This window comes from Pungitius pungitius, chromosome 9 (assembly GCF_949316345.1).
Source record: "Pungitius pungitius chromosome 9, fPunPun2.1, whole genome shotgun sequence".
Taxonomy (NCBI): domain Eukaryota; kingdom Metazoa; phylum Chordata; class Actinopteri; order Perciformes; family Gasterosteidae; genus Pungitius; species Pungitius pungitius.
The window spans coordinates 5131105-5148464 of NC_084908.1; the positions used below are offsets into that span (position 1 = coordinate 5131105).

At 47.4% G+C, this 17360-nt stretch overlaps 2 protein-coding genes across 2 annotated transcripts; one reads left to right on the top strand and one right to left on the bottom strand.

Moving 5' to 3' along the window:
• Positions 1–1252: 1252 nt before the first annotated feature.
• On the bottom strand, positions 1253–6520 carry adamtsl7 (ADAMTS-like 7). The gene is made up of 12 exons (XM_037471319.2): positions 6386–6520; positions 5782–5911; positions 5525–5700; positions 5326–5434; positions 4481–4786; positions 4058–4187; positions 3385–3607; positions 3136–3309; positions 2874–3047; positions 2595–2774; positions 2153–2297; positions 1253–2040 (listed from the first exon to the last, which is right to left on the bottom strand). The coding sequence occupies exons 1-12, from the start codon at positions 6518–6520 to the stop codon at positions 1886–1888; spliced, it is 2037 nt and encodes a 678-aa protein (XP_037327216.2). The 3' UTR covers positions 1253–1885.
• Positions 6521–9428: 2908 nt separating this feature from the next.
• On the top strand, positions 9429–16172 carry melk (maternal embryonic leucine zipper kinase). The gene is made up of 18 exons (XM_037471749.2): positions 9429–9562; positions 9680–9884; positions 9975–10060; positions 10532–10648; positions 10754–10897; positions 10993–11061; positions 11223–11315; positions 11549–11647; positions 11888–11956; positions 12206–12304; positions 12438–12524; positions 12626–12757; positions 12887–13045; positions 13145–13376; positions 14292–14388; positions 15010–15166; positions 15268–15371; positions 15457–16172. Exons 2-18 carry the CDS (start codon positions 9806–9808, stop codon positions 15632–15634), a joined length of 2001 nt encoding a protein of 666 aa, XP_037327646.2. The 5' UTR covers positions 9429–9562; positions 9680–9805; the 3' UTR covers positions 15635–16172.
• Positions 16173–17360: the final 1188 nt, after the last annotated feature.

Here is a 17360-nt window from a genome sequence, read left to right on the forward strand (position 1 = left end):
AGCTACCTCTCCTAAAGTGTAACTCATTGTGGGCGAGTATTAATTAAAATAATCAAATGGCATCATTTAAGGTTTTTTCTAGAGAAGAAGGGGCCGTTATGAGTTTTAAATGTTTACATTAGAATATCCCAAGTTCCAATTGAATATGTGAACTCTCAACTCTGCTAGCTACAAAAACAGTGCCAAATAGCTTATGCTGTGTTATTTGACTGTAGCTGAGTGGCCATTGCAGTAACTTTTAAGTGACAATTTGACAAATGACAACCGGACACTCAGACTTTATAATAGCAACAACCGACAACGATTATGTTTGTTGCCTTATTATAATATTCATTAAATGAGTTAACACCCGTATGTCCCGTATTACCCGGGACATCCCGAATTATGGGCAATTTTGGTTGACAGCTCCACTCCTGATTTCCAATCACAGCCTGCTAAGTCAATGACGCGCAAAAAACTCCCGGTTGTTGTGAAGCTGTGACGCATCAGACCAGTGTGCGCGCGGGTGCCGGGTGAGAGCTGTCCTATCTGTTGAAATGAGCAGTGAGGCTGGCGCTGCAAAGAAAAAATAGATTGTGCCAGCCCGGCCGCCGACTGCTAGCACCCCCCCGACACCCCGCGAAAGTGTCCCTGATTTGGGGTTGGGAGAGTTGGTTTCTGCAACATGTCGTCAGGTACTGTAGTAGTTTTGGAAACTGAAGCTACAGCACTAAACATGTAGGTTATTTTTTAACATGTTGAGGCATCAACCTCTAGATTTTTTTTTTTTTGGCCCGCAATTTCTCCGCACCCCCCTTGCTCTTAAGTTTTTGTTTCTCCATCCTAATCCACACATTTCTTTCTGGCTCTGAGCCACTGAATGCGTCTAACTGACACACGGAGAGGGAGGGGTGGAGCCTGCTAAGAGACGATTGGGCCAGCCCAGTGTCAGTATTGAAAATAAACCAATGGGCCGCTGTCCCTGCTTTATGGGCCGGTCGAAAGCAAAACAAATAAAAAATAAAAAATTGTATACGCCTATCGACCGGCCCCCAAGTGCGTCGGCCCACCGGGCATTTGCCCGGTATGCCCGATTACCAGTCCAGCCCTGTCTTTAAGCTATGCTAAGCTAGCGTCTTGCTTTGTATTTAACATACAGATGACTTTAAAAAACAATTCAAAAGTTATTCCTTAGTGATGAACAGACTCAGTATGCTTCGAGGGAAGTAATTATACTTTCTGGTATAAACAAAGCTTTCACGACAACAGGAAACATTTTTTTCTAAGATTTATTTTTAACCAGCTGAAAAAGTTGATTTGTAGTTGCCATGCCAACAGCACTGCCTAACAGAAAGCAGTCGCTGATTAGACTCAGGCCCAGTAATGACTTTACTAAAAGAAAGGGACTAGTGGCTAACTTTATCACTCTCCCCAGTTTCCCAAATCAGAATCCATCAAGACAGATTTGAAAAATTGTGGAACTGTCCTTTAATATAATATGTCACTTGCCATTGTAACTCTTCCAGCAAGTCCCACTTTTATTGCCCAGCAGCACACCGTATGGAGGTATAAATGAACTGTTAACTATTTAAGATCAGCTTGAATACAAATTGTTTGGATTATATTATATTGGTACATGGACTGTACTTCTAGTCTTTTGACCACATGCTTTAACAACACGTCATCATTCACCCATTCATAGAGTTTTAGACTACACTTGTGTAGCACATGGACACTGGCGGAGCGAGGGTTCGAACTGAAGATCTTATCTGCTATCCGCTGGGCCACGTTTAAGGTAAACATCACATTGCTAAACCATGTCCATATCATCTGTAATAACACAAGAAACCACAAAGTGCATCATCAAATGTCACCACGGTTCAGGCCGTGCTCTCACACGGCGGCGTCACCGGCCGATGTGGTTCTTTAGAAGTGAGCTCGGGTAGGACTTCAGGGCTCGGGAGCAGGAGGAGCAGCAGACGCTCCTGTAGTAGGTGTACACACAGAGCCGGGCCTGAACCACCACCGGGCAATTGTGGTACTGGTCGCTGCACGATGGATCTGTGAGGGGCGATAGGCTATTGTCATGGCAACAGCATCAACAGAATTCCTCCCAAAACAGCCTCTCCTGAGTCCTCTGTGGCGGAAGATATAATAAAACCTGCACACTTACTTATCTCGACACCACAAGGCTGCTTGTTGCATTCTTCACGGCCTTCTGGGGTCAAACCAGGGTCACAGCTGTCACTGGGCATGACGGTGTCCGCGAGACAGCGCACCTCGCGCACGCGGTAGCCCCCGCCGCAGGAGCGTGAGCACTGAGAGAGAGAGAGAGGGGGAAGAGTTGCAGGTATAGTGTAAATAAATTTATGTGAAGGTCTTCATCTGGGCGCCACTGTTTTTGAGTGTCCTTTTGCCAAACAACTTTCCAACAAAGAAGTAACCCCTTCATTATCATCATCATCATCATCAACTGAAGGTCCACTGCTTCACTCTTCAGCAGGTGGTTTGACCCCTTGAATCCCAGCCCAGATGTTTTTGTATGGACTGATCTCTCAGGTACTATTGAGGCAGTGTACAAGGGGTTGATTGTTGCACGGTGGCAGGACACTCACCGCACTCCAGTCCGTGACGTACCACTGGACGCCACATGGCTTCAGCCTGCAGGGCTGCGCTGTGATTGGCTGAGACAGACTGGAGCACTTTGCTGGATCTGCAACCGCCACACGACCGTCAATGCTGAAAATGCAGACCGAAGGCCGGGTCTGTGTGCCGTTCCCGCACTCTGCCGAGCACTTAACACACACATACATACATCGAATTCAAATGGACGTCTTCATAGTGTGTGTCCATATGTGTGTGTGTGTGCGTGTCAACGTTTGCGTGTCAACTACCTGCCCCCAGGCGCCAGTGTACCACTCCAGGCGACCCAGGCAGGGGCCTGACTCGCAGGCCGTGGCCTCCTGTGGGCGGTCCCCTTCGCAGCCGTCCAATGGGAGATCAGTGACGTGATCCATCAGGCACAGCGCCGTTCGCGTCCGATTGCCCTGCCCGCACTCCGCAGAGCACTGAAGGATATCGCACACACAAATACGCTCTAAATCAGGGCCACTATGTGATTTCACTCCCCCCCCCGCCCCACAGGAAGCGTGTTACCCGTTGGCTCCAGAGTGAAGTGAACCAGCTGCGTGCACAGGCTCCCATGTCACAGTTCTGCAACGTGTCCGGCTTGAGGTTGGCGTTGCACTCCTCATCCTCCTCCACGTCGCCCTGATTGCTCACGCACACCACCTGCCTGCTGCGCTGGCCCACTCCACACGGCACGGAGCACTGGAGGGACAGGCGGAGTGAGGACACGCGAGTACTGAAAGAGTTATGCTGGGGGGTGCGTGGGTGTGGTCTCACCGGGCTCCACTCAGATCTCATCTCCCACTGGCTGCAAATCTTCAGCTGACAGGTGGACGAGGTCGGCGGCCTGTCGGGGGAACCGCACAGCTCCTCGGCCGCGGCCAACGAGGTCTCCGTGCCGTTGGCGCGCACGTGGGTGACCTGGCGGCAGATGACCTGTCGGTGTTGAGTGCCGGGTCCGCACCTCCTGCTGCACTCGGACCACTCCCCCAGGTCCCAGCTGTGGGCCAAGGAGAAGGGAAGGGGGAGTTCAGAGGAAATAAAGAACACAACGGGGCCATAAAGATGTGGTTTTGCAATGAGATGTGAAGACATTCCTCAGTTTGCAGTTCATCCTCATTTTGACCAGTGATATTGAGTGGTGTGTTGACCCCGGTCTATCAGGGGTATTAAAAACAGGAGATCAAAGACCCATCCGAGCAAAATGAGACAATTTCTGCTGCACAACCGTCAGATGTTTCTCTCTTACTTTCAAACCGTCAGCAATCGGGGAGCGCTGGTGTGCTGACTTTGATTGACTTTGACTTGTGGCGACAAACCCGATGAAAGCGTCACCATGAGAGTAACGGCTCCATGTGGAACTAACGCTCATTCTTCTGTTTCACGACCATTGTATGCATCAAGTGTGTGTGTGTGTGTGTGTGTGTGTGTGTGTGTGTGTGTTGCTCACTACGCAGGGCAGGGCTGGTCGCTGCAGACTTCTTCCTGGTTCGTTGGTTCAAGGGCGGGGTCACAAAGGTCAGCTGGAACAGTTGTCTCTGAGTCCCTTTCAACACACCCCCAGAGTAACTGACGCCTGCCTGGCACACACACACAAACAGAGGAAAGATTAAGCAAAGGGATGTGGGTTTTGTGCAAAATATAATAATATAATATGGCGATGTATATGCATATTTCAAATTTTAGGACTTAGAGAGACCAGCCCTCAAGAGATGATTTTTTTAAATTATTTTAAATCATGTAAATGTGTTCAAATAGAAACCCCAAATAAACCCCCCAAAGTATTAAACTGAAAATGAGCATATGTCCCTTTTAATGTAAGCCTGCCTGCACACTAAGGGGCACAAATAATCCTTTTAATGTGCTTTCTCACCTGAGCCACAGGTGGCGCTGCACGCTGAGTGCCCACTCTTTGTCCATACGTAGGTGGGCCGAGGGTCCGAGGGAACCAGGTTAGGGTGTTGTGTCTCTTTGATGATGTCATTGTTGGGGACTTCAGCTTGGTGATTCTTCTCACTCGGTAGGCCCTTCTCATCTTGTTGGTCCTTTCCGCCTTGGGGACTTTTCCCACCTTGGTAGATCTTCTCACTTTGGTGGACCATCTCAACTTGGTGGTTGTTCTCCCTTCGATGGTTCATCTGGTCCTTCTCAACTGAGTGGGATGGGCCTGCTGCTGCAGCTACAAGAAAAAAGAATTCAAGTGATGGAAGCTTGACATTGAGGTAATTGGGAATGTTGGATAGCAAAGTAATTTAATGGCCTAGAAGGACATACAATACATTAATGTTAAAGGACCACCACATGTCAAGTACACGCAGGCGGTTCCACTAATTCCAGCTCATTCACTTCTGCTTGATCGGTGTGTGTATTTATAGAGACTTTTAGAGGATCCCCTGTTTGCTGTGTTCCACTTATTTGGTCGGCTGCTTCTCCTTTTTTTTTTTTTCAAATCTGGCCCAAGCGTCTGATGATTGTCTCCATGTGCGGTGAAGATCCCTTTGTCGAAGCAAAGTTTGCAAAGTTTGCGACAGCCGGCATCAATTCTAATCAAATTTGTACTGGGCGATTTAGCTGAAAATAATACAATTGGTGTTAATACACACGCAGAGTCTGCATCTGCTATGTGTTATGTAAAAGTGCACCATGGTCATGTAGGGTCACTCTAAAGAAGTGCGAGTCTGCGTGGATGTTTGTGTGTGTGTATGTGTGTGCACTCACCAAGGGACAAGTCGTCGGAAGGTGGCTCCGGGTCAGTAGTGGGACGTGTGTTCCTTAAAGGCACGATATACTCGTAGTGTATACTGGGACCTGGTTGCTGGTAGATCAGCTGTGGGAAATAGAGATGGATGAGGGGGTATTTCATCGTTGTAGTACTAGTACGATGGTTTGTGTCAAGTGTGAATTTGAACAATCCCACATAAACATGCAGGTCCTCAGTCAGCGGCCCCACTGCCGTGATGGACTCTCCTTTGCGAGATCGGATTTCGTTGGGCCGTTGGTACGTCAGCTGTGCCCCCGCCGCAGTGAAGTTCCCCTGCCTGTCAATCACCCAGTTGCCATTGACGACAGAGAGACCGTTTTGGGTCCGCAGAGCTAGAGTTAAAAAACACCACGTTTGTGCATTAGTGTAGTGTTTGCCATGGGGAAAACATTAGCGTGTTTGTGTGTATGTACCCAGGTAGTTTCGGCTCTTCACTGTCTCCCTTATGATGATGTCACGGGCTCCTGCAGGAATCTCTGTGATCTTATGGTAACCAAAACGCAAGAAAGTCCTAGAGAAATTCCCCCTCACCACCCGGAAGCTCTGCCAACACACACACACACACACACACACACACACACACACATGGTCATGCGCACAAAGCCATAGCCCTGCAGACACTGCGGCATGGCTTTCACCCTCACTGGTATGTGTTTCCAAACCTAACCACTTTTTCTCCCATGTATCCATCCCGCTCTCCAACAGCCCCAAAGTCATAGAGCCTTTCTGGTCTTCCCCCACAAGTCTCTAAATCTGCATGTTTTAAATTATGTCTATCTCATATGTCTGGTTCTGTCTTTTTACTGCTTTTATTCTAAATGGGCTTGATCTGTTAATGATCACAATAAGAGATCATGTTGTCAGTAACGTTGTTATTCCCCACTTGAGGATTTAAGTTGTAATGAATGAATAAATGTGCATATTATGCAAATGAATCACAAACACGGATCCCAGAAACTATTCAATTGCAAACTCTACAACAATATAATTGTTTCCATGACCGTGTGGATGTCCTACCTCCAGAATGGGTGGGCTGGCTCCGGTATCCCAGGGAAGAGCACCCGAGGGTGGGTACAGCAGACCGATGAGGTGGAGGAGAGCCAGAGCTCGGCCCCGCCGCGGCGAGCGAAGCTGCTGCCCCAAACCAGCCATGGGGAGACTGAGGGAGGGAGGACGCTCTAACACACACACACTCACATGTTGAATGTGTGTGTGTGTGTCAGAGTGTGTGTTTTTGCGTGTAAGGTTTGGCTTGCGGGGTTGGGAGGAGTTAAAGGAGTTCTGTTGCACATTTTTTGTTCTTTTAAGTCATTGCCAGTTGGAAGTCACACCCATTTCACCTCAGTATGAATACTGTGACGGCTCATAATGGGCGTTTGTCGCTTGATGACAGGCTCCTGTTGTGTATCATGAAGCTTATGCCAAAAACAGCATCTCTCCCTGCGAATCGTTGTGCAGGATTGTGATGCTTTTGACAGAAATTGCTCTTGACTTTTCACTTTATATTATGAGTTTCTAGTTCTGGGGAATTCCTTTATTTTTATTGTTGGCTGAGGGAAAAAAAAGGAGATCTGAATTCAAAGTATCCCGGGAGGAGCGGCTCAGATTAATCGAAAGGATATATTAGATCTATTCCCAACGTAAACCCTTCTGCGTGATTCAGTGTTCTTTCATCAGGGTTTTCCCTTCAATGGATGCCAACATACAGATAGATTCAGAAATGCCTGTAAATCCACTGGCCAGGGATCAATCCACCGACACTCGCATTGGTGACGTTTTCATGGACAATAATGATCTTTAGGAGTCCCAACACACATGGGCGCAATACACTGCCCTGGCTGGTTCTTTCAGTTCTGGCCAGAGGCAAACACACAATGTGGAGTGGCTCATTCCACTTGCTTTATGTCAGGGAGCGAGGAGATGGGAGAGTGGAAACTGAAGAAACTACTTACTTAAGAAACTCATTTTAAAGGGGTGGAGTGGAGGTGATGTGTTTTTTCCCCACCTGTGATTGTGCGGAGTAACAGAAACTCAACGCTCCTCTCTGGCACAGGGCCAGATCTAAGAGGCCGGCCCCCTGCAGCCAAAACCCAGCAGTCTCCGAGCCCGACAGATGCATTCTGGGAGCCTCCAGCAGCCTGTGAGGGAATCCTGGGAATTCCATCCATGGCGTGTATGATGTCTATTTTCCACTATGACAGCTTAATAACTGCCATGTCTGATCCCACACAAACACACGTACTATCCCTGGGAGCGGATGAAAGTGTCACAGCGGATCAAACAATGACACGTAGCTGCATAGCTTACATGCACGGGTTGGTGCCACGATGATCTGTGACGGCGTTATACTTAGTGTCTTTTGATGCATTTACAGCTGAATCAATCGCTTTGATTCAGCACTCAAGCTTCTATGTGGGAGACTTTTACAGGCAATCCCTCCAGCAAGCTGTTAAAACGCATTCACTTGCCCCCAAAAGCATTACAGATATTTTTCATCTATAAACAAAAAGATTAACAGTGCATTGAAAAATAGTTTTTAAACGTGCCAATTGTGAGCTCATACAGCTTTGGGAATAAAAGAGCCCTTACTGACTGTTGTCTTGTTGCAATAGAAGGGGGAAAAAAAGCCTGAAACTATTTTTTATATTATTTTACTGACACTTAATCACATGTGACTAATTAAAATGTGTTATCATAGAAGTGTTTGTGTGTGCGTGTGTTGGCTTGCAAAAGGAATAAAAAATAACAAGACAACAGATATTTAGCTCAGACCTGAAATGAAATAGATTTTGTCCTTACTTTATTAACTGTCCTTCTACATTTGCCTTTCTTGTCGTTCCCTTTTCTTTTGTCATGCTCTGCTCTGCATTCTCGTTTTAATTTCTCCTCACACTTGCCCCCTCCCCTCTCCCCCCCAAACCCTCCCCAGATGTGGGTTGTTTGATGTCCTTCTGTCCGTCCTGGCCAGTTGCCCCCACAAACCAAAATGGAGGGTTCTGTTATCCTGCTGACACCTGGACACCTCCTAACTACCGGTTGCTTCTCCAACGACCATGAGAACCACAAGGCACAACCGATCAATCACGTGAAACTCCTCTGCAGCTGCCTGTCAGTGGGGGCTAAGTGTCAGGATGTTACATTTGCACGTCGCAAACATCTTTCTCATATAGCTCACATTCTAAGGCATGAACGGGCTGTTTGCCAGACTTAAGAAGTACGGTGGCTTATACTGACGCGCTGTTGACTAAAACAGGTGCAGCAGGAGTCCCCTTTTCCAACACATTGAATGTAGGAAGCTGGCCAAAGAAAGAAATGGTTACCTAGATGCTTACAGCTGCGCCAGTGAGAGTGGTTGTATATCCATTAGAGCTGAGGGACAAGGAGAAAGGGGGTCAGTAAAAATACATGCAGCAGCCTTTGGACTCACGTCTTACCTTCTGCTAATTACAGGCTGGGGGAGCTGTGAAAGATGGAAGCACACACACACACACCTTTTGACCCCCTAAATACACCTCTGTGGTCGGCTGGTGCAGACGTCTACATGTCTACAGCAGAGCAGGTCACCAATGCCAACACACAGAATGCATTCCATCCCACAGGTTGTGTATACCTGCCCATCAATGCACATCAAGACAATTTTGACAGTTTACCACTACTTCTAAATATGTATTGTTGCAAAATCACTGTAAAAAAAATGCGGGTTAAACTTAAAATAATAAGTATGTTTTTTTAGTAACACTAACAAGACATTTTAAGTTAAAAGCCTAAATCCTAGTTGAGGCAACAAAGAACTGGGATAACCAACTACATATTACTGATATTCTGAACTTTACAGCTGCAGTAGTTTCAACTAGTTAGTTGGATCAATTTGGGATTTTTTGTGGAGCAAATATAGTATTGAAAGTCTCCCTAACATGGGTATCGTTTTTCAAACAGTACACAACACAATAATTCAAAGACAATGCAGGGCCTTCAGATTGCAGTTTTATTTATTTCTTTGTTTGTCATGAGCGCGGTACTCTTTTTCACCACAAGGGCGCGCCACGTACAAACCGGAAGCAGGAAATGGAGTCAGTCGACGTGCGAAATTCAAATTTCTGTAACCAAACAGCTCTGCACCACTGGGCTTTTCTACATGACGTCTGGCTACTCTGATTTGAACCTCCTCCGCACCCCGTTTTCACACAAACCCTGGTAAGTTCGTCATGTCGAGCAGCGGCTTTCAGTTAGCTCGAGTGACGTTTTATTTACGTTACGTATTGCTTTCGGAGGCATTAATGATTCATTTTGCTAACGTCGAATCTTCTTTAGCCTCCTAAAGCCCGCTGGACGTTAGCTACCGGGCTAACGTGTGTGCTGAACCGAGGGAGAGCGCTAACCCTGCGTCCGTGAACCGCCGGGGAGGGTCCTTCGTCGTACGGGGCTGAAACGGGGACCATGCCGGTGGAAAGGACGGAGCACGGCGGGGCCGAAGAGCTCCTCAAGTACTACGAGGTCTACGAGACCATCGGCTCAGGTAAAGGCGATGCGCGTGCGCGTGCCGCGGCTCCCTCCCTGCCATGTCCTCTCTGACGCGCGTGTGTTGCGAACGTTGTGTGTTGGTCAGGAGGCTTTGCCAAAGTGAAGCTGGGTCGACACATCCTGACGGGAGAGAAGGTTGCAATAAAAATCATGACCAAGAAGAATCTAGGGGTGAGTCCAGTAATTCCTCTGCCTTCTCATGGTTTCCCCCCCATAGTTCCGTTGTAGATGTTTGCATTATGCAGAGAAACAAAGGCGATGATTGCGCACTTTACAGCGATATGAGCGAAAGAAAGGCAAGCCATCACGAATGTGTAAAGGTGACGTGGAACGTGGCACATGTATGCAAAAGAAGTTGTCGTTGCAATCAATTGTTGTATCATTTATATGGATTACATTTGATCCATTACTTAAAATAGGACCCTAAATACAAACAAGTATGAAATCACAAAATATGTTCATCCACAATCAGATTTTTACATTAAATTGAAATGAGCAGTATTGACTGTATTTATCTTTTTTAGTTCCTTGTTTTATTATATTTATATATATATTTGGGGGCCCAGGGTTGAAATCCTAATTGAACAAAAAAAGACCCAACAAAAGACATTTGAGAAATAAAAATATGTGCGTCCTCCCTAGGATGACCTGCCCCGTGTGAAATTGGAGATCGAGGCCATGAAGAACCTGAGTCATCAGCACGTCTGTCGTCTCTACCAGGTCATAGAGACCTCCACCCAGATTTTCATGGTGCTGGAGGTGAGCATGCAATACTCAGACACAAAGTGTGTGACTGTAACATTGTCCCGTTTTGATTTTTTTTTTTCTTCATCTTTTTCCACCTGTGTCCCTTTGATATCTCAGTACTGTCCAGGCGGAGAGTTGTTCGACTACATCATAGCCAAAGACCGTCTGTCAGAGGAGGAGACCAGGGTGTTCTTCAGGCAGATTGTGTCCGCGATGGCCTACGTGCACAGCCAGGGATACGCACACAGGGACCTCAAACCGGTAAAAGACAACCACTGGTTGTGTGACTGAGAAGACGTGTCTGCTCCTCCGTGAATGCGTTCCGGTGTTAATGGCGCGCTCGGCTTGAATTGCAGGAAAACCTGTTGATTGACGAAGACCAGAACTTGAAGCTCATAGACTTTGGACTGTGTGCCAAACCAAAGGTAAATCACTTGCCCCTTCTCATTGTGTTTGCGGCAGAAGTGGCCTTTTTATTTCCTGATTGAGTAAAGAGAAAGGGGGAGGTGTCTTTTTTTGGGCTAATGTTGTCAAATCTGTTTGGTGGTTCCCGCACAAAATGTGTTTGTGGGTGTCTCTTTCCTAGGGAGGTTTGTGTCATGAGCTAATGACGTGTTGCGGGAGCCCTGCGTACGCTGCTCCTGAGCTCATCCAGGGAAAATCCTATATTGGTTCAGAGGTGAGACATGCACGCTGCTGTTCACTATCAGAGCCACCGTGGCTGCCCTTCGATGCAAATGCCTTTCCAGCAAAAACGTCCTGATTTGCTGCCTGTTCCACTTCCAATGCTGCCCTTTTTTTTTTTCTTCATGCTGCGCTGATCGTATTTGCTGGTGCATGACTCGGTGCAACTGAGCTGTGAAATCCTTGCTGTAAAGCTGAAAGTGCTGCTGCGTTGTGTGTAACCTGCAGGCGGATGTGTGGAGTATGGGGGTGCTGCTGTTCGCCCTTCTCTGTGGGTACCTGCCCTTCGATGATGACAACTGCATGGTCCTCTACAGGATGATTACAGTAAGAGCGCTGACTCCATACCAGCTGTTTAGTTTTCTGGACCATTTGAAATGCTGAAAAGCAAAAGTTATTGGAGTGGAGTGGGAGGGGGTGAGGCTCTTAAATATCTTCTGTCCTTGTCCAGTAATGATTGTGTGCTCTTACGGTAAATGGGATGTTAATCCAACCCCAACAGCAGAGACCATTCATGTTTGTTTGTGTTTTAGTGCATTCACGTGATGTCTTGTCGTGTCCCTTCAGAGAGGTAAATACGATAACCCCCGGTGGCTGTCTCCAGGTAGCGTCCTCCTCCTCAACCAGATGATGCAGGTACACGCAAACAATCCCACGTTTGAGCTTTTACACAGATGTGTGCCGTTGCACATTGGTGGAACACATCAATACACATCAACGCATTCACTTGCCTATTTTTCAATAGAGGACTTTTTTTTTTTTTTAATTTACATAATAATTTGAATGTAATTTCTACAACATGTGCCATATTTTAAACATGCCACAGCTGGTTGGATGGTGTGATCCCTCCGGTATTGACTTGTAGTTTCTGTGTGCGTCCTGTAGGTGGACCCCAAGCGGCGTGTTACTGTGAGGCAGCTGCTGGATCATCCGTGGGTGATCAAGGAGTACAACAGCCCCGTGGAGTGGCGTAGCAGGCAGCCGGTACACACACACACACACACACACACCTCCAGTCACCACAGAGGCCGTTTCCCTGAACCAATCCCACATTCCTTAGCATGAATACTATTACTTGAGTACTGCTGTTTTAGAGCACACCTGGTCTCCTCTGTAGCCCGGCCACATCGACAAGGACTGCATCACCGAGATGGCTGTCAACATGAAGCGATCGAGGGGGAGTGCCTCGGCGCTGGTCAGTGAGGTGTGTACATGTTATTGTTTATTGTGCCCGTCACTTTGTCCACTGTGGACCTCCTCTGTGAGCGTTGTGGTCCAACGGCTCCCCCCTATGACCTCCCACAGTGGCGGTACGACCATACGACAGCCACCTACCTGCTGCTGCTGTCTAAGAAGCAGAGGGGAAGACCTGTTCGCCTGCGGCCCGAACCGACCACGCTTGAGGACTCGTGCTCACCACAGCACCGGGGACTACAGGTCAGACTCCTTTTCTGGGCTACTGGCTTCCTCCGTGACTCCACCCTGTACACCTCAAGCATTTACTGTGACCCCATAACCTCTGATCCTTTTGACTTCCTGTTTTCTTACTTCCTCTCGTGTGTCCAGACGAGGGAAGCCCTCCACTTCAGCGAGGACGAGGACGCTGTCATTGTGGGTTCTCTGGACTTTGCCTCGGATTACATTGACGACTGGGCTCGGGTCCCACAATACACACCAAAGGGGGTCCGAGGTCAGCCAGATGGAGCAGCGAACCGCAGGAACGCTGTATGGGAAAGCCAGAACGCCACGATTGCAAAGCGCTGCAAGTCTTTTGCCTCGAGAAAGGAAGAAAACATTTTTTCTCTCTTCTCCGTGTTCCCAAAGACCCCAGCGTCTCCGTCAGAGACCCCAGAGAGAGGCCGCAGCACAGCACCCCACCGCCAGGAGAGGAGGGGCCGGGACCAAGAGAACAAGGAGAATATGGCCGTGCAGGAGAAAGACGTGGACACGTTCGCGCTGCCGCCTCCTCGCACGCCTGCATCCGGCAAGAAGAACACCAAGCCCAACAGGAACGTGTTGACCACACCCAACCAGAATGCTAACGTCACACCTAAAGGTAAGGGGAGTAATGGAGTGGAGACCACACAGCTTCAGTTTAACATGCGCTTTATTTGTACACCGTAATTGTTTTTGTTCCAAACAAGCGCTTGAAGCACAATCTTCATTTGATTATTTGAATTAGCCAGCTGTCCTTCTCCACGTCGCTCTCTTCCATTTATTTGTTTCCTCGCTCTCATAATCACAAGTGCCACGTCCACTTGCCACACATTTGCAAATAAATTGTGCTCTAGTTATAAACTCATCTATTTGGGCTTGTTTCCACGCCAAAGCCTCTCATATTTCCGACGATGTAGCTCATTAGGGAAATCGCCGGAAACGGACACACGCAAACTTATCTCTGTCAACTCTACTGTGAGGCTATTATCAAGGGGCTAATTCTGTTCACTTATCTGTAAATGAAGGACGCTATTATGAATGGAGGATCATTAAAGTCTCAATTGTTTGCCAAAGTGAATTTGCTGCTCAGATGTCCGGCTGCATTGGTTTCCTCTGAAGGTGTTAAGCCCGGTGGCTTGGTCCTATTGTCTGAGCTGTGGTGCAGGCATGCTGCACACAAAGTTGTGTGTGTGTGTGTGTGTGCGTCCGTGTCCCCAGGCGTGTGCTGTGACAGGTGTAGCTGTCTCTTCCTCTGCTCACCGTCCCACGTGGGCTGTAGTGACATGTGTTTTCTTGCCACTAAACCTCTCTCTCCCTTTTCTCTCTGTCTCTCAGTGTGTGTGTGTGTGTGTGTGTGTGTGTGTTCTAAATGAATCTTCTATTAAAATAAACTTCCCTGAGCCCGAGGTGACCTCAAATGTCTCGTTCTAAATGTTAGGCTGCGAGGCGATACCTTTTGTTGTGAGTGAGGCTGACTTAGCGGTTAACGTGTCTGTACTCGCCCTTTGTTCTTTTTAACCGGTTTGTTTTGCAGGTGGTGGCAGCGCTTCTAAAGAACAAGATAAGAAGAGAGCAGCAGAGATCAAGGAGCTTGCGAATGTTGAAATACTGGCTTTCAGTCCTGAGCGAAGGTGAGTGGAGGCTCTGGGAAAAGTGCAAGAGCAGCTGAATGTGATGAATATGGGCAACGTTGGGACAGGAGGGAGGATACAACCCATAAGTAAAGCTTTGTTTACATTCGTGCTTGAGAGGTCACAGATGGTGCGCAAGCTCCAAGCATGCACGAAGGAGTGTACAATCTATACGTCGTGCGTTACATTATTATTATTACAAACATTCACCATTACCTGTAAACTATTATTCCATAAACTACTTTATATCCTTTGTAAAAGCCCAGTAAAACAATTCAAATGTGATGTTTAATAAAGAAATGAATGTGGAATAGCCTTCAAATGATCTGGATGGGTTTAAGAACTCGTTTCCATCTCGTCAAAAGCAAATTGTGCTCCTTCTACAGTTGTGTAAATAGTGCCTTTATGAGGGAACTATTTGTGACAGTCATGTGATTGTGTTACAAAAGATGTATTCTTATTCCAAAGAGGGATCTTGTCCAGCAGCCTCGCTCACTCGGTTAGTTTGAATGAGATAATATGCTAAATTATTCTAGAATTGGACTAAAATGTAAAAAAGACCAGTGAGATCAAACAACCCGCCGGAACAATTTAACCTGAGACGCGGTTCGCCGACCCCAGGTCTCGGTCGCTGGACATGGCGGTCATCGGGGACAGCGAGAAGAAGAAGAGGGGAGCAAAGGTGTTCGGTTCGCTGGAGAGAGGCCTGGACAAGATGATCACCATGCTCACTCCCAGCAAGAGGCGAGGCCTCCGAGACGGCCCGCGCAAGATCAAGGTACGGAGCGCCCCCCCCCCCCCCCCCCCCCTGCTCTGCGCCTGGAGGATCGCCTGCATCACTTTGTGTGTGTGTGTGTCTCTCTCTCCTTTCCCTGCTAGGCGCAGTACAACGTCACTCTGACCAGTCAGACCAATCCAGACCAGGTCCTCAACCAGATCCTGTCCATCCTTCCCGAGAAAAACGTTGACTTCACACAGAAGGGGTGAGGAGATGACTCGACCACGCCCCCCTTTCTCCCAATCAAACGATCCCAGCCTAATGCCCCTGTGCCGCCTTTCTCTTTTTAGGTACACCCTAAAGTGTCGGACGTGTGGCGACAACGGGAAGGTCACCATGGCGTTTGAGCTGGAGGTGTGCATGCTGCAGAGGCCGGAGGTCGTCGGGATCCGGCGCCAGAGGCTGAAGGGAGACGCCTGGGTCTACAAGCACCTGGTGGAGGACATCCTGTCGTTGTCCAGGATCTGACTCTTAGCACTTTCCTAGCAACGCCCCATCCCGATCAAGTCAATAGGCCCTGGTCCATTTGTGGTCCTGATGATGAGTGATGGATGCACATAGTCTTAGCCCATTCATTATTAGCCCGTTTCATTATTCATAGTGAATACTTCCACTTGTCCTTAGGCCAGCCTCTAATCTCCAGAGTACATGTTACATTCAATGTGCGAGCATTAATGCCAGGATCCTGTACAGCGTGTCTTGTTTTATGTACAGCGTTGCTCTTTTAATTCATAATTATTAAGCTGAAGAAGGCTGTTTACAGCATACCTTTGGGCTGCTTACCATATTTATGTCTTGTTTAGGTTTTATTCTCCCCTGTGGATGGAATTCCCTGTCATTGATGTACATGCTTACAATTCCTCCATGGTGTTTTTCTACATGGTTGTAAACTGTCTGCTTTTATTTCTCATCGGTGCTTGTCGAGCTTTCAGTGTCTGTCCCGTTGTGTCTGTCACATTTCTATTGACATAAAAGGAGCAAAATAAATGATTTCTGGTAAATGTAATATGCTTGTGTTTTGGAGACAGACAATTTAGATTCATATATCTACTGTGCCATAACACACACACACACACACACACACACACACACGTTTATTTATGTCATTCACTCAGCAGTGTGATGGAGCAGTGGTGTGTTTTATACTCCTTCTGTTCATTTCCCGGTCTTCACTCCTCTTTGTTGCTAAGATTGATGGTGGTGATTTAGCTGAGTGACAGCATCTGTCTGTTCATATTTGGTAAAAAAGATTTAGCTAATGCTATCCCGAGCCACTTTGGATCCTTTGGGTTTTACTTTACATGTTGAATACACGTTTCCATCATGGAAACTATTTGTGAACACCTTTTTTTCATTCTGTTTTTTATAGAAAAGTAACACCTACCTGACGCGTATTTTATACTTGAAAAAGACTTTGGATCATTCATAGCCACAGTGGGAGAGGACTAGGAGGTATGATGCTAATGGCTGCCTGAATGGCTAAATAATGATGGCAACATGTGTAGAGCCCCTCCGCCCTGTTCTCCGACAGGACGCCAGGTTCTCCTTGGCATCCCAGCAGGGGAGAGCAAGGCAACGCCGGGTGGAGCTGATGATAAGGGGGGTTTAACCTTAATGCAGTCTGGGAGAGGGGAGGGCTAATTTAAGACAGAGGTGAAGGTTGAAAATGGAGAGATTAAATAAACACATCCTCCTCACCCCGTATTGTTCTGGTGGCTGTGATGATTCCTGCTGGGCTGAGGGTGTGTGTGTGTGTGTGTGTGTGTGTGGACACGAGTCAAAACCAGCTGTCGCCTTCCTCACATATTAGAAGGATTCTTCTCTTTATCAGGAAGGTAATTCACTTATTTCTCCTTGAAATAAAAAATAAATGAAATCTCGTATTCGTCTGTAAAATCTAAATAAAGTGACATGAAGGGATTCTTGTCGTTGTACCTCCTTACAAACAGGGGGCACTGCGTTGGGAACTTCAGCCCATGCTTGTTTGACAGAAGGTGAGGCACAAGAGGACAAGTCATTAAAGCTGAAACCTTGGTAGTGTGAAGCTCGAGCTGGAACCCAGTGAGTAGAACTGGTTCCTGACGGGTCGACAGATTTCAGTTCGCCTTCTGTTTGTTCTTCTCAGGCATGAGGCTCCTTCTGACGACTATTCTCGTCCTCCTTTTCCTATGTGAGTTTATGTTTTAGTGAGCAA

What these genes read in the sequence shown, in the direction of transcription:
- adamtsl7 (XM_037471319.2), bottom strand. Translation starts at nt 6,520, where the DNA reads ATGGCTGGTTTGGGGCAGCAGCTTCGCTCGCCGCGGCGGGGCCGAGCT. An exon ending in TGAGATCTGAGTGGAGCCCG is followed by an intron (nt 3,310 to 3,384) that starts GTGAGACCACAC and finishes CTGTCCCTCCAG; the next exon opens with TGCTCCGTGCCGTGTGGAGT. An exon ending in CTTCACTCTGGAGCCAACGG is followed by an intron (nt 3,048 to 3,135) that starts GTAACACGCTTC and finishes GATATCCTTCAG; the next exon opens with TGCTCTGCGGAGTGCGGGCA.
- melk (XM_037471749.2), top strand. Translation starts at nt 9,806, where the DNA reads ATGCCGGTGGAAAGGACGGAGCACGGCGGGGCCGAAGAGCTCCTCAAG. An exon ending in GACTGTGTGCCAAACCAAAG is followed by an intron (nt 11,062 to 11,222) that starts GTAAATCACTTG and finishes TCTCTTTCCTAG; the next exon opens with GGAGGTTTGTGTCATGAGCT. An exon ending in GCTTTCAGTCCTGAGCGAAG is followed by an intron (nt 14,389 to 15,009) that starts GTGAGTGGAGGC and finishes CGCCGACCCCAG; the next exon opens with GTCTCGGTCGCTGGACATGG.